This window comes from Choloepus didactylus, chromosome 6, assembly GCF_015220235.1.
Source record: "Choloepus didactylus isolate mChoDid1 chromosome 6, mChoDid1.pri, whole genome shotgun sequence".
Taxonomy (NCBI): Eukaryota; Metazoa; Chordata; class Mammalia; order Pilosa; family Megalonychidae; genus Choloepus; species Choloepus didactylus.
In genome coordinates, this window is record NC_051312.1 from 72781707 (window position 1) to 72793947 (window position 12241).

A 12241-nucleotide genomic window follows, 5' to 3' on the forward strand; every position below is an offset into this window, starting at 1 on the left:
ATGACTCCATTAATATGAAATATTCAGAACAATCTACACAAAGTAAATTAGTTTTTACCTAGGTCTCGGAAGTTTGTGGGGAAATGAGGAGTAATAGGCATGGTGTTACCTTCAGATGATGAATATGTTTTAGAAGTAGATAATGGTTATGATTGTACAACTCTGTGAATATACTAAAAACCATTGAATTGTATACTTTTTGCATGCACGCAAACACATACACACAAGAAATAATACCTTCAAAAGTATTTCAGCTAAAGAGCCAATCATATGCAGAGCTCCATCTTTTTTCCGAGGATCAGCATTTGCTTCTGTAAGAATCTGGTAACAAAATCCCATAGTCTTTTGTAATACCTAGGTTAAAAGAGTAAAAGTATTAGGAATCACAACAAACCACAAAAAACATACCAAAAACAAAATGACTTACACAACTAACATTAAAATCTGAATGTATTCTTGAACAGATTTTTAAAAATATAGCAAAAGTTGTTTTCAGATTAATATACAAAAAGTCAGCATACCTTAAATAACTTACCTCTTTCCTCTTACTACAGGCCGTAAACAAAAGTGTCTGGGCAGCAGTGGTAGGAGAAATAAAATCTTCAAACACATCTAGAGAACAATTCAAAATTAAGACAGAAAATAGCAATTTTAATTTCTCCAAAACACTCTAACATTATATAATTTATAAATGATGTCCTCTAAAAAGCAAGGTACTTAGGTTTTTACTAAATCTTTACGTAAGTATGAAAATGAACTCAGATCTCCACATAACTTTGCACAAGCCTAATTCCTTATCCTTTTTCTGCACAGATTACTTTAGCCAAATTACAATCTTAGTTCCTTCCAGAGACTCCATGTGACTCTAGTGTCTAGCAAATACATGATGACTGACAGGAATCCAAATGTATAGTTTAGTCACTTAGTATGAGGTATAATGTTGAAATTCTAATAGTTTTACCATGTGTCAGGAGTATAATCTTAACTTAGTAACACTAATGTATATGTGTCTGCTAAAACTAAAATAATCATTATAAATGCCCTAAGGAATAGACCCAAAGGTTTAAACAAGGGGTAATACACATTAAGTGAACAAAGAAGTTTTTCAGTACCAAAACTCAGGTCTTAATCCTTAGATTTGGTATACACAACTGCTCTAAATCTTTTTACCTACTGACATGTTTTGTTTTTAAAAAATAAAAGTTCCTTACCAAATTTCATTCTTATATATTCATAAGGGTCTTCTTGCCAAAGTTCTTCATCAGCATCTGTATAGCACATCAATGGAAAAATAACATCTTGGATAATGCCCTGCAATTTAAAAGTTAAGAAAGCAACAACTTTAAGTCAGTCTTCAATAAAATACTACTAATTGCTTAAAACCTTCAATTGAAAACAAAAGTAATCCTAAAATATGTATTTTAAAGGCTATCAAAACTTTAGTAAAGCATGTTAACATATTCTCAGATTAAAGATCAGACTAAATATTCTTACCCTCTTTGCAACTAGTAATTAGGAAATAGACACATCTGAACCTAGGTAGTAGTTAAGTATTCTGCGGCAATAAAATATATAAAATTTTAGTCCATCAAATCCTACAACTCCAAATAAAACAAATTACTTGTTGAAACAGTAGATTAGCCAATTATCCTGGGAAAAAAGCTGGTGAAATAAAGTCCTTTGCTTACTTCAAGCTACATGACTAAAATGTAAACTAAGCATAATCCTAGAATAAGGACTTAAATTCAAGTGCTAAGGTAACGATCTTAAAGTATTCACAAAACACTTTCAGAACTTTATGCTAAGGTATTACATCTCATTTTTTGGCTATTACTCTCAAAACAACTGTCAGAACTAGACTAACACAACTCAACAAAAAAGGGCAATTATTTATATTTCAAACTTTATGGCAATTAACGTTGCTTTTATTAATATCTACTAGAAAAACATTATATCAAATAGAAAATTATTACTTGTATGTGAGGTTTCAGATTCTTCCAGGTAAGAGCGTGGGAAACTCCTTGGTTAATATAATTTAATGTTTGTTGTAAAACTCGTGGAGCCATGTATTGCTTCTCCTTGTACTGATACAACACCTTCAATAAAACCTTTGAAAAATAATTTTAATCAAAATCCAAAGTTACATAAAAATTTTAATAACTCTCATATAAGCCACCAAAAACATCTGACACTTATCGTAATGCCAACATCACCCCCTAAAATTAACCACATTCTTTTATAAAATAAACTTATTCTCAAAGCACCCAAACAAGAAAAAACTTGCAACAATATTGTGTGAAAGGACTAGTTTCAGATTAAGCATAAAAAGGAGAGAAAACAATATATTACCTATTGAACATACAACAATATTTTGAGACAGCCCTGTCTTGTTAAAAACATCTTCTAGGAAATCCTTGCCCAAACTATTCATCTGCCTATTTAATGTCCGTCTGTCAAGAGTTCTAATTCTACATGTTATTTCAGCCTATGAATTCACATTGTAGACCACAGACCTCTGGTGGGCCCCAAGACACTTTTAATCTGCAAGGGCAAAACTATTTTCATAATAATGATAAGACAAAGTTATCAGTCTTTTTATTGTGTTGACATTTGCATTAATGGTACAAAAGCAATGGTTTAAACTTTCTAAACTGTATAGCAGTCACTGCATTCTTTATAGCCACATACTTGCAGAACAAGTTTTACTTAAGAATTTCCTTAATGAACCAGAAAAAAAATTATTATATGAGAAGTATACTTTTATAGCACTTAGCTTCTTGCCAAGGTACAATGTTTGGAAGACGAGCACTTGTGTGATTTAAAGTTTTAAGCTGAGTCATTTTTTCCACGAAATTATTATATACTTGAAAAGATCAACTGACAGATTATGGTATTTAGATATGTGCCTATGGACAGAGTATTTCCCCAAAAGTGAACAAAATGAACATATAAATGATAATATTTGTTACTGATGTTAAAAATGGAAGTTTCAAGCAAAAATTAAAAATTCTGGAATATTTGGATCCATCACATGAGGTTGATAGCTTTCTAATAATTAATGCTCTTCCTGATAAGATCAATGAATGTGATTTTTTAAAAATGAAGAAATATATACAATTGGGAGCTAATAACTTAACATTTATTAAACATAGATGTGCATGCAGTCATAGCCTCACAGGTATATTATTATGCCCATTTTACAGGTGAATGTATTTTACCAGAAGCCTTATCCCAATGTTAGCCACTTGTACTTTTCTATATCCTCTCCATTGTTCTGAATTCTGCTGATTTAAACCCTGCCTCTTCTCCATCTCCTCAGAGTAATTTTTTAAAAATAATTTTATAATTATTGACTCAATGAGTCAACATTTTCAAAATCAGCAACACATGATGTTCCAAAACCATAAATGAAAAAAAGAACTATTCAAGGTACAATGGAGACCATTGAGCTTCATGTTTCAAACATCACAATGAAATTAACCTTAAGGAAACCGCCATTTGTCAAATTTGGGTGTGATATCAAGGAATTTCCACAATTATCAGAAAAGTCTATTGAAACATTCCTTCCCTTTTCCAACCTCATTTCTGTGAAACCAAATTTTCTTCAATTACGTCAACCGAGACAAACTGCAACAGACTGAATGCTGAAGTAGGAAAGTATGCAGCTACCTTCTACTAAGTGAGACATTAAACAGATTGTAAAAATGTATATAACAATGCCACTCATATTACTAAAAATTTTTCATTTTGGAAAATAGTTATTTTTCATAAAAATTATGTTTTCTATGTTAACATGTAATGGTTCTGTAATTTTTAAATGAATTAATACTGATAAAATTTGTTTTAATTTCTATTATGGAAAATATCACTAGATATAATCTAAACAAATGAAATCTCATTAGGGTCTGTGATAATATAAAAGTATAAAGAAGTCCTGAGACTAAAAATGTTTGAGAATTTTTATAGGGTTCAAATGTGCAATGCTCAGATGCCAAAGAAACTAGAAATCAGCAAAAGAAATTAACTTAATAATGACATGTTTCTGTTTAAAATACTATCAGACTTACCTGCTGGACACCAACAGCAAACGCCTTCAGAAATACTTCAGCAAATTCATTATACTCCTTGGAAACATTGCCAGGGCTTCCATACCTAAAAGAAAATTAAAATGCCCACTGATTCCTTATCATGCTTCATTCCAGAACTAATAAAAGCAAAAGCTAAAACACATTAATTTAAATCCTCATATATGGACAGGAGCTTACCTTTCAAAAAGCCTTGCTAATATATGTAAAGCCCACTTCTTACATTTCCACCATGGTAACTCAGGTCTATCATCTTCTTCAACTTGAAGTGTTTCCTTAATTTAAAGAGACATTTATTTAAAGAGATGTTATTCAGCACTGTTGCAATTTAGGAAGAACAGCATGAAGTGAGAACAGATAAACAAGTAAGTAAATGTTCCTCCAATGTCAGCCTTTCTCAATAAAAGGCTAAACATGGGGAAAGTATTAATCCTTATTTAAATCTAGAGGTACCCTCACTGCTTGGTTAACGAAGGATATGATTTTTAAATTCTTAGACTTAAACAGAAACATTATTGGTCAAATCTATATAATCTTTCAATCAAAATACAAATAATATAAAGGCCTTGACTATGGTATATTAGTCAAAACCAGCAGAGTTCATAACGGAAGGGCATTAGAAACTCCATTTAGGGAATCTAGTCTCAGAAATATTAGTATAAATGCACAAAAATGTATGTATGAGAATATTCATTCCAATATTTGTAATAGAAAAAATGCTAAGAACCTAAATATTCATTAATAAGGGAATTATGGAACACCCTTAATAGATTACTTTACAACCATTAACAGAATGAGTTGGATAATTATATATTAACCTAAGATATCTATGACTTTTTTTTTTAAGTTAGGATGAGAAAGCTAACAAGAATGTTGACCAACAGAAACTCTCATATATTGCCAGAGAAAGCACATGGTACAACCACTCTGGAAATCATTTTGGAAGTTATTTATATGGCCCAATTCCATTCCTTGTATTTATGCAGAAGAAATGAAATTGTGTTCATTCACAAAAAGTTATGGATAGTAACTTTATCCATTAAAACCCAGAAATCACCTAGAAGTCCATCAACATGTAAATGGGTAAGCTGTGGTAAATCCACACAATGAGATACTAGTCTGCAATAAAAAGTAACAACTACTATACACATCATGGAAGAATCTCATAAACATTACATTAAGCAAAAGAAGCCAGACATAAAATAGAACTTTTATATTAAGCTTTAGGATGGGCAAAAGTAATCTTTGATGGCAGGGATGAATGACTAGAATAAGATACAAGCAAACATTCTGGGCTGGGTGCACTTAACTGTCAAAACTTACTGAACTGTTGATTTCCAATCCATGCGTTTACTGTATTTAAATTACACCCCAAAAACATGAAGAATACATATATGAGATTTTTTAAAAAGTTTTATCTTATACTGTTTAATACGTACAGAAAAATTCACACCGAACTAGTTTCCTATGGAGTAGAAGAAATGTTTCATTTATTTCTTCAGCACAAAAAAGTTTTTAAGCAATAAACTACAAATCAGAAAGATGGCTTTCGATTCTCTCTCAGCATTGTCACTAGTAACCCTACTACTTAACCTTTCCTTGTCTGAGTTTAAAATAAAATTCAGGGGGACTTTTTTTGAAAATTAAATAAGAGAAGGTATGTAAAAAAGCATTTGAAGTACACTAGGTACTCAGAACTTGTCAATTCTCTATCTCTTTAGAAAACTAGATTATAAAGAAAAAATTAGGGTAATTTTTAAATTGTGATTAAATATAAAAAGTAACAGTTGCACAACTCTCAATGAACTAAAAACCACTGAATTGTACACATTAAAATGGTGAATTCTGTGGCATTTGAGTTATATCTCAATTAAGGTGTTACTAAAAAAAGTAACACATAACTATAAAGTTTGGCCTACTTGTAAATCTAGTTCTTCCTCTATTCAGGAGCATGTGAAATATCTAGAACAAATTCATAGGGACAGAAAGTAGATTAGAGGTTGCCAGGGTCTGGGGAGATGGGGAATTATTGCTAAATGGGTACAGAGAGCTTCAGTTCTGGGTGATGAAAATGTTTTAGTGATGGATGATACTGATGGTAAGGCAGCACAGTAATGCCACTGAACTGTCCACTTAAAAATGGTTAAATGGCGCCCAGACCAGCAGAGGCAGCAGCCGGAGCAGCCGCAGCCTGCGCCCTCTCCCGCCCGCCCTCCGCCGCCCTCCACCCGCCCCGGGGTCTCTTTCCCCCTTCCTCCTCCTTCTCCTCCACCCCCCCTTCCTCCTCCGCCCGCCCGCGGGGGCCCCCCTCGCCTTCCCGCCCGCCCCTATTGTTCCGCCCCCGGCCTCCCGCCCGCTCCCCTTTTCCCCACAGTCGCTTCGCGCCTGCAGTTTTTGGCTTTCACCCCCACCAGTGACCAAAGACTTGACCACTCAAAGTCCAGCTCCCGAGAACACTGCTCGACATGGACACCGGTGTGATTGAAGGTGGATTAAATGTCACTCTCACCATTCGGCTACTTATGCATGGAAAGGAAGTTGGCAGTATCATTGGAAAGAAAGGAGAATCAGTTAAGAAGATGCGCGAGGAGAGTGGTGCACGTATCAACATCTCAGAAGGGAATTGTCCTGAGAGAATTATCACTTTGGCTGGACCCACTAACGCCACCTTTAAAGCCTTTGCTATGATCATTGACAAACTGGAAGAGGACATCAGCAGCTCTATGACCAATAGCACGGCTGCCAGTAGACCCCCAGTCACCCTGAGGCTGGTGGTCCCTGCTAGTCAGTGTGGCTCTCTCATTGGGAAAGGTGGTTGCAAGATCAAGGAAATACGAGAGAGTACAGGGGCTCAGGTCCAGGTAGCCGGGGATATGCTCCCCAACTCAACTGAGAGGGCCATCACTATTGCTGGTATTCCGCAATCCATCATTGAGTGTGTCAAACAGATCTGCGTGGTCATGTTGGAGTCCCCCCCCAAAGGGCGTGACCATCCCGTACCGGCCCAAGCCGTCCAGTTCTCCGGTCATCTTTGCAGGTGGTCAGGACAGGTACAGCACAGGCAGCGACAGTGCGAGCTTTCCCCACACCACCCCGTCCATGTGCCTCAACCCTGACCTGGAGGGACCACCTCTAGAGGCCTATACCATTCAAGGACAGTATGCCATTCCACAGCCAGATTTGACCAAGCTGCACCAGTTGGCGATGCAACAGTCTCATTTTCCCATGACGCATGGCAACACCGGATTCAGTGGCATTGAATCCAGCTCTCCAGAGGTGAAAGGCTATTGGGCAGGTTTGGATGCATCTGCTCAGACTACTTCTCATGAACTCACCATTCCAAACAATTTGACTGGCTGCATAATCGGGCGTCAGGGCGCCAAAATCAATGAGATCCGTCAGATGTCTGGGGCGCAGATCAAAATTGCGAACCCAGTGGAAGGATCTACTGATAGGCAGGTTACCATCACTGGATCTGCTGCGAGCATTAGCCTGGCTCAATATCTAATCAATGTCAGGCTTTCCTCGGAGACGGGTGGCATGGGGAGCAGCTAGAACAATGCAGATTCATCCATAATCCCTTCCTGCTGTTCACCACCACCCATGATCCATCTGTGTAGTTTCTGAACAGTCAGCGATTCCAGGTTTTAAATAGTTTGTAAATTTTCAGTTTCTACACACTTTATCATCCACTCGTGATTTTTTAATTAAAGCATTTTAATTCCTTTCTCTGTTCAGCTGTTAATGCTGAGATCCATATTTAGTTTTATAAGCTTCTCCCTGTTTTTTTTTTTTTTTTTTGCTCATGAATTTTTTTTTCTGTTTGTCATGGAAATGTAAGAGTGGAATATTAATACATTTCAGTTTAGTTCTGTAATGTCAGGAATTTTTCAAAAAAAATTAAAAGATGGACTGGAGCTTTTTCTTTGTGAATAGAAACTGGATGCCACAGTGATTCATGTGGGTTTAAAAAAAAAAAAAATGGTTAAATGGCAAATTTTTGTTATATATGTTACCATAATAAAAGCAAAAAGAAAATGATATATAAAATGGTGATGATGAAAAGTAAATCATCTAGTAATTCATGTTTAAAATGCTAAGTAACAAATTCCTGTTTTTATATGGTACCAGAAAAAAAAAAATCCAGCTCTATGCTTAGATAAGAACTGAGAAGAAAAAGAGGAATGAGGATTAGAGATACATATAAACAATTAAATAATATGTGAATTAACCCATCACAATTTCTCACTTAGTATATGCAAACAATGAAATGGTATCTCTGTAACTAGATAAATGTGCACCACAAATTATAAAAGTTCATAGAAAAATTTACAGAAAATAGCACTTATAATCCCCCAAAAACATTATTTTATATATCTATTCTTAGCAATAAAAGACAGTATAGGGAAACTTACATTAGGCACATCCCTGTTCACAACAGTCTTCAAAATTTCTATCCATTCTGTCAAGTTCTGTTGGTTTATCAGTTCCAGTGGTAGTGTATACTAAATTAAAATCCAGAATCAGTATTTTAAAATCCTTACCAAAATACCTCCAGTTCTTTTACTCTTCACAATAACTATAAAAAGTGTTTCTTTCAATCCAAATTTCCTGCTTTTAGTAGATCTGATAGTTTTCCCCAGTGGTGAACAGTGGCAGTGACAGTACGCATCCTTGTCTTGTTCCCACTTTTTTAGCAATGTATCTTATTTTCACTTTAGGGTATGATATTTACTGTAAATTTCTAGTGAACAGCTTTTAATTAAGTTTCTATTCTAGGATTCTAAGAATTTTAAAAACAGGAATGGTTGTTAAACTTTATCAAATGCTTTATCTGGCACCCATGAAGATTTTTCAGGTCTCTCTTTTAATGTGATGTAAGAATTAATCACAAAAGTTTCTTCTTTGCTATTGATCCGTTCTTACATTCCTGGGATAAATCCTATCAATATCCTATTTAGGATTTTAGGATACCAATTTTCACAAGTAAAACAGGGGTATGAGTTGGGAAGTATGTATATTCTATTTATTTTGTCCTATGCCCTACTACAATTTACAAAATAGTTATTATTTTAATTTAAAAATTGTGATACTACCATTTAGGAAAAATATAAAAACTATAGATACTGTCTATTCAACTATCACTTTTAAAAATAATTATATAATAAGGATCCAATGGAGTGTCAAGAAAGTGCCCTGCAATAAGACTGGGAGATAATAATAACAATGCCTTTAAAGATCTAGCAAAGACATATAAAATCAAACCTAAGAATGAAGTCAGCTACAATCTTAGTGGAAGTGAAGTCAGAGGTCTTGGTAGAGGAGATTTTAAAAAGTAAGTAATGGTATGACCTGAACCAAAGTTTAAAGTAGATAAGACCAATCTTTCCATGACTAAGTATCACATAAAGAACCAGAATTTGAATCCTGATCAAATTCTGGCAATTGACAAGCAATTATAGTCCATATTTCTTCACTGGATATCTTTTATCCCCAAGACGTTTTAGAATACACAGAAATGAGAGAGTAAATCAAGTCTACATTATTACTATTTTTGTGTTTGGAACAGCTTTTATAATTATTGGGACAATATGTATATTTGGCATATCAAATTATGCATTAGATTTAAGCTATAATCAAGCTGATTTTCAGAGTCATGAATTCTTAAGGTACAATAAGAAAATTCTACCAATACTATAAATACTGTTGGATGATTTGAGACAACTTGAGATTGACCCTTTACAATTGAAAATTTATTATTTATTTATTTGAGGGAAGATGTGCTGGTTTGTTTAGACTTTTAACATATTCATAATTTTGGCAATTTATATTTTCCTAGCAAATGATTCACTTAATACAGATTTCTGAACATAATTATAACTCAGATCCTAAAATTCTATTAGCTTTTAATGTGGCAGGTAACAGACTTTTTATATATATAAATGCTTTATAAAAATTACCTGAACAAGAGCATAGAAGATCTTGAATATCTGTTTCTGGATGAGGACTGATTGATCCGACTGATCAGAAAGAAGCTGAATAAAACGATCCTTTAGAACTGGCAGGAAATGCTGCATTGCTGCCACCAATGGACTCCGTTCCTCTGGTTTCTTGTACCTTTAGGTAGGAATACAAACTAATTCTGTAAGAATTTATGTCTCAATTATATATATATATATATTTATAACTATCCCTTTATGGTTACACAATATAAGCAAATATTTCCTAGCCAACTTTATATTCCTAGAAAGAGAAAGGAAAACCTATGGAACAAAACCAAAACAAAACAACTTGAGAAAAACCTCAAGTAATAATAGAATCTTACCTAACATTTCCTGAGCAATTACCATGAGCTCGGCATTCTCTGAGATATCTATTAGTATCTGGACTTTAATAGTTGAAGCACAAAGAAATAAAATATCTTTCCAAATATTACACAACTAGGTATGAACATCTACACAGGAAATTGGCCTCCAGGGTCTGCCCTCTTAAGCACTACACTATGCATTATTTAATTATTACTGACACAAATAAGCTATAATTCCTTGACTTTTCAACATTAGCAGCTAATGAATAAATAAAATTCACCATTAAGGGAAAATTGGCAACTTTAAAGCAGAAAATATTCTCTTTTCCTTATTTATCCATTTGGGGTCAGTATTCACATATTTTATAGCAGATATAATGTGTTTGACCATCGGGTGTCGCTACATAGTTCAGTGGAGTATTACATAACATGTATAATGTGAACCTTATTACCTTTCTAAAATACAAAAACCATTTGTATTACATTTTGCTCCAAGGATTGTGATAAGGTTTCAATGAGCTGAGACATTTCTGCTTATAGATTTCTTAGCATTTTAACTCCTAAACAATACTGATAAATGGTCTAATGATTTTTAAATATTAATCCAATCTATAGGTTAGCACTATAGAAAAGCACTCCAGCTTCTGTTATTAAGGATTCAATAGGCAGAGTAGTTTTGTACAACACAGAGTAGTGGTTACAGAGTCATTATTCTAAAACTGCTTCAAATTCACTTTCCTTACCGGTCCCAATTTTATCTTTTGGTAGTCTCCTTCTTCAAAGGCAAAAATGTATTTAAGAATTGAGTATCTAAGCATATTTTTAAAAGATAAAGGGAGACTCGCTTAAAAACCAAGATTCTTTTTCCCTGCTATGTAATAGAACCAAAGTAAACTATCAAGAATGAAAAGACCAACAGAAATGGTCACACTAAAAATGATCAAGACTATTAATACAATTAATTGACAGATATTTTAAATTATTTTAATATGCTGTGAAATTATACCTAGCAAACATTTTTAAAGGTCATCTGTACCTGCGTCAACAATAACAATTTATAAAAAGAAGCTAATTACACTCTCCAGTATGATTATACAAACTATAACGTGCTGCCTTATTATTTGACTCTCTGATGCTATAATACTAACACTTTGGTTAGTTGAATATGAAACAAATCCTAGTAGTTGCCAATCTACACTAACGGGTATGAAAGTAATTTATGATACCAAACAAATTATTGACTCTTAAGACCCGAAAGCCCCAGAAAGTTCCTGAAAGCATGAAAATGTGACACTAATAATAGTCTATTACCACAAAGATACAGGGTGCCAAAATGGTAAACCATGCTCAAAGAAAATCCTTAAATACTAGTCCATTGTCTTTCTATTTAAAACAAAACAGAATAAAACCCTTCATTAGTTCTTCACTATCTAAAAAATCAAATCTAAATTCTCAATCATGGCATTCAAAAACCTCTGTATTGGGGTCCCAATTTACCATCCGAAATCAGCCCCAACTTCTCCACAGAAATTATCCATACCATTGAGTGGTCTCCTTTCTATCCACTAAAGACAGTGTCTAAATTCCACCTCTGTACCTCTCTTTCTTTGTCCACACTATTCCATACGTGCTCCTTCATGTGATATGCCTTCGTCTTCAAATCCTTCTGTGCTCTTCCAACTGACAAGCATTTACTGAGGAACTATGCTTCCGAAGACCACCACAACTCCCAATTTCTCCATGAATTTTCATAGAAATGCTTCAGTCCATACATCCCTTATGAACACCTTGTACTCCACAACTGAACACTGACTGAAAATAACTGGAATTCCAAAAATGTAGCAGCCTC

General features: G+C 34.2%; 2 protein-coding genes across 2 annotated transcripts in view; one reads left to right on the plus strand and one right to left on the minus strand.

Moving 5' to 3' along the window:
- Window positions 1–12241, minus strand: part of IPO7 (importin 7) — a 59209-nt gene that overhangs the window by 28790 nt on the left and 18178 nt on the right. The window contains exons 5-12 of the mRNA XM_037840009.1: window positions 10046–10202; window positions 8501–8590; window positions 4266–4360; window positions 4068–4152; window positions 1974–2108; window positions 1212–1311; window positions 536–612; window positions 238–354 (exon numbers count right to left, since the gene is read on the minus strand). Of these exons, the coding sequence (XP_037695937.1) occupies window positions 238–354; window positions 536–612; window positions 1212–1311; window positions 1974–2108; window positions 4068–4152; window positions 4266–4360; window positions 8501–8590; window positions 10046–10202 (856 nt within the window). The remainder of the gene's footprint in view (window positions 1–237; window positions 355–535; window positions 613–1211; window positions 1312–1973; window positions 2109–4067; window positions 4153–4265; window positions 4361–8500; window positions 8591–10045; window positions 10203–12241) is intronic.
- On the plus strand, window positions 6441–8027 carry LOC119537519 (poly(rC)-binding protein 2-like). The gene is given in 2 exon segments (XM_037840011.1): window positions 6441–7056; window positions 7058–8027. Coding segments are annotated over 2 exon segments (1089 nt in total). The 5' UTR covers window positions 6441–6550; the 3' UTR covers window positions 7641–8027.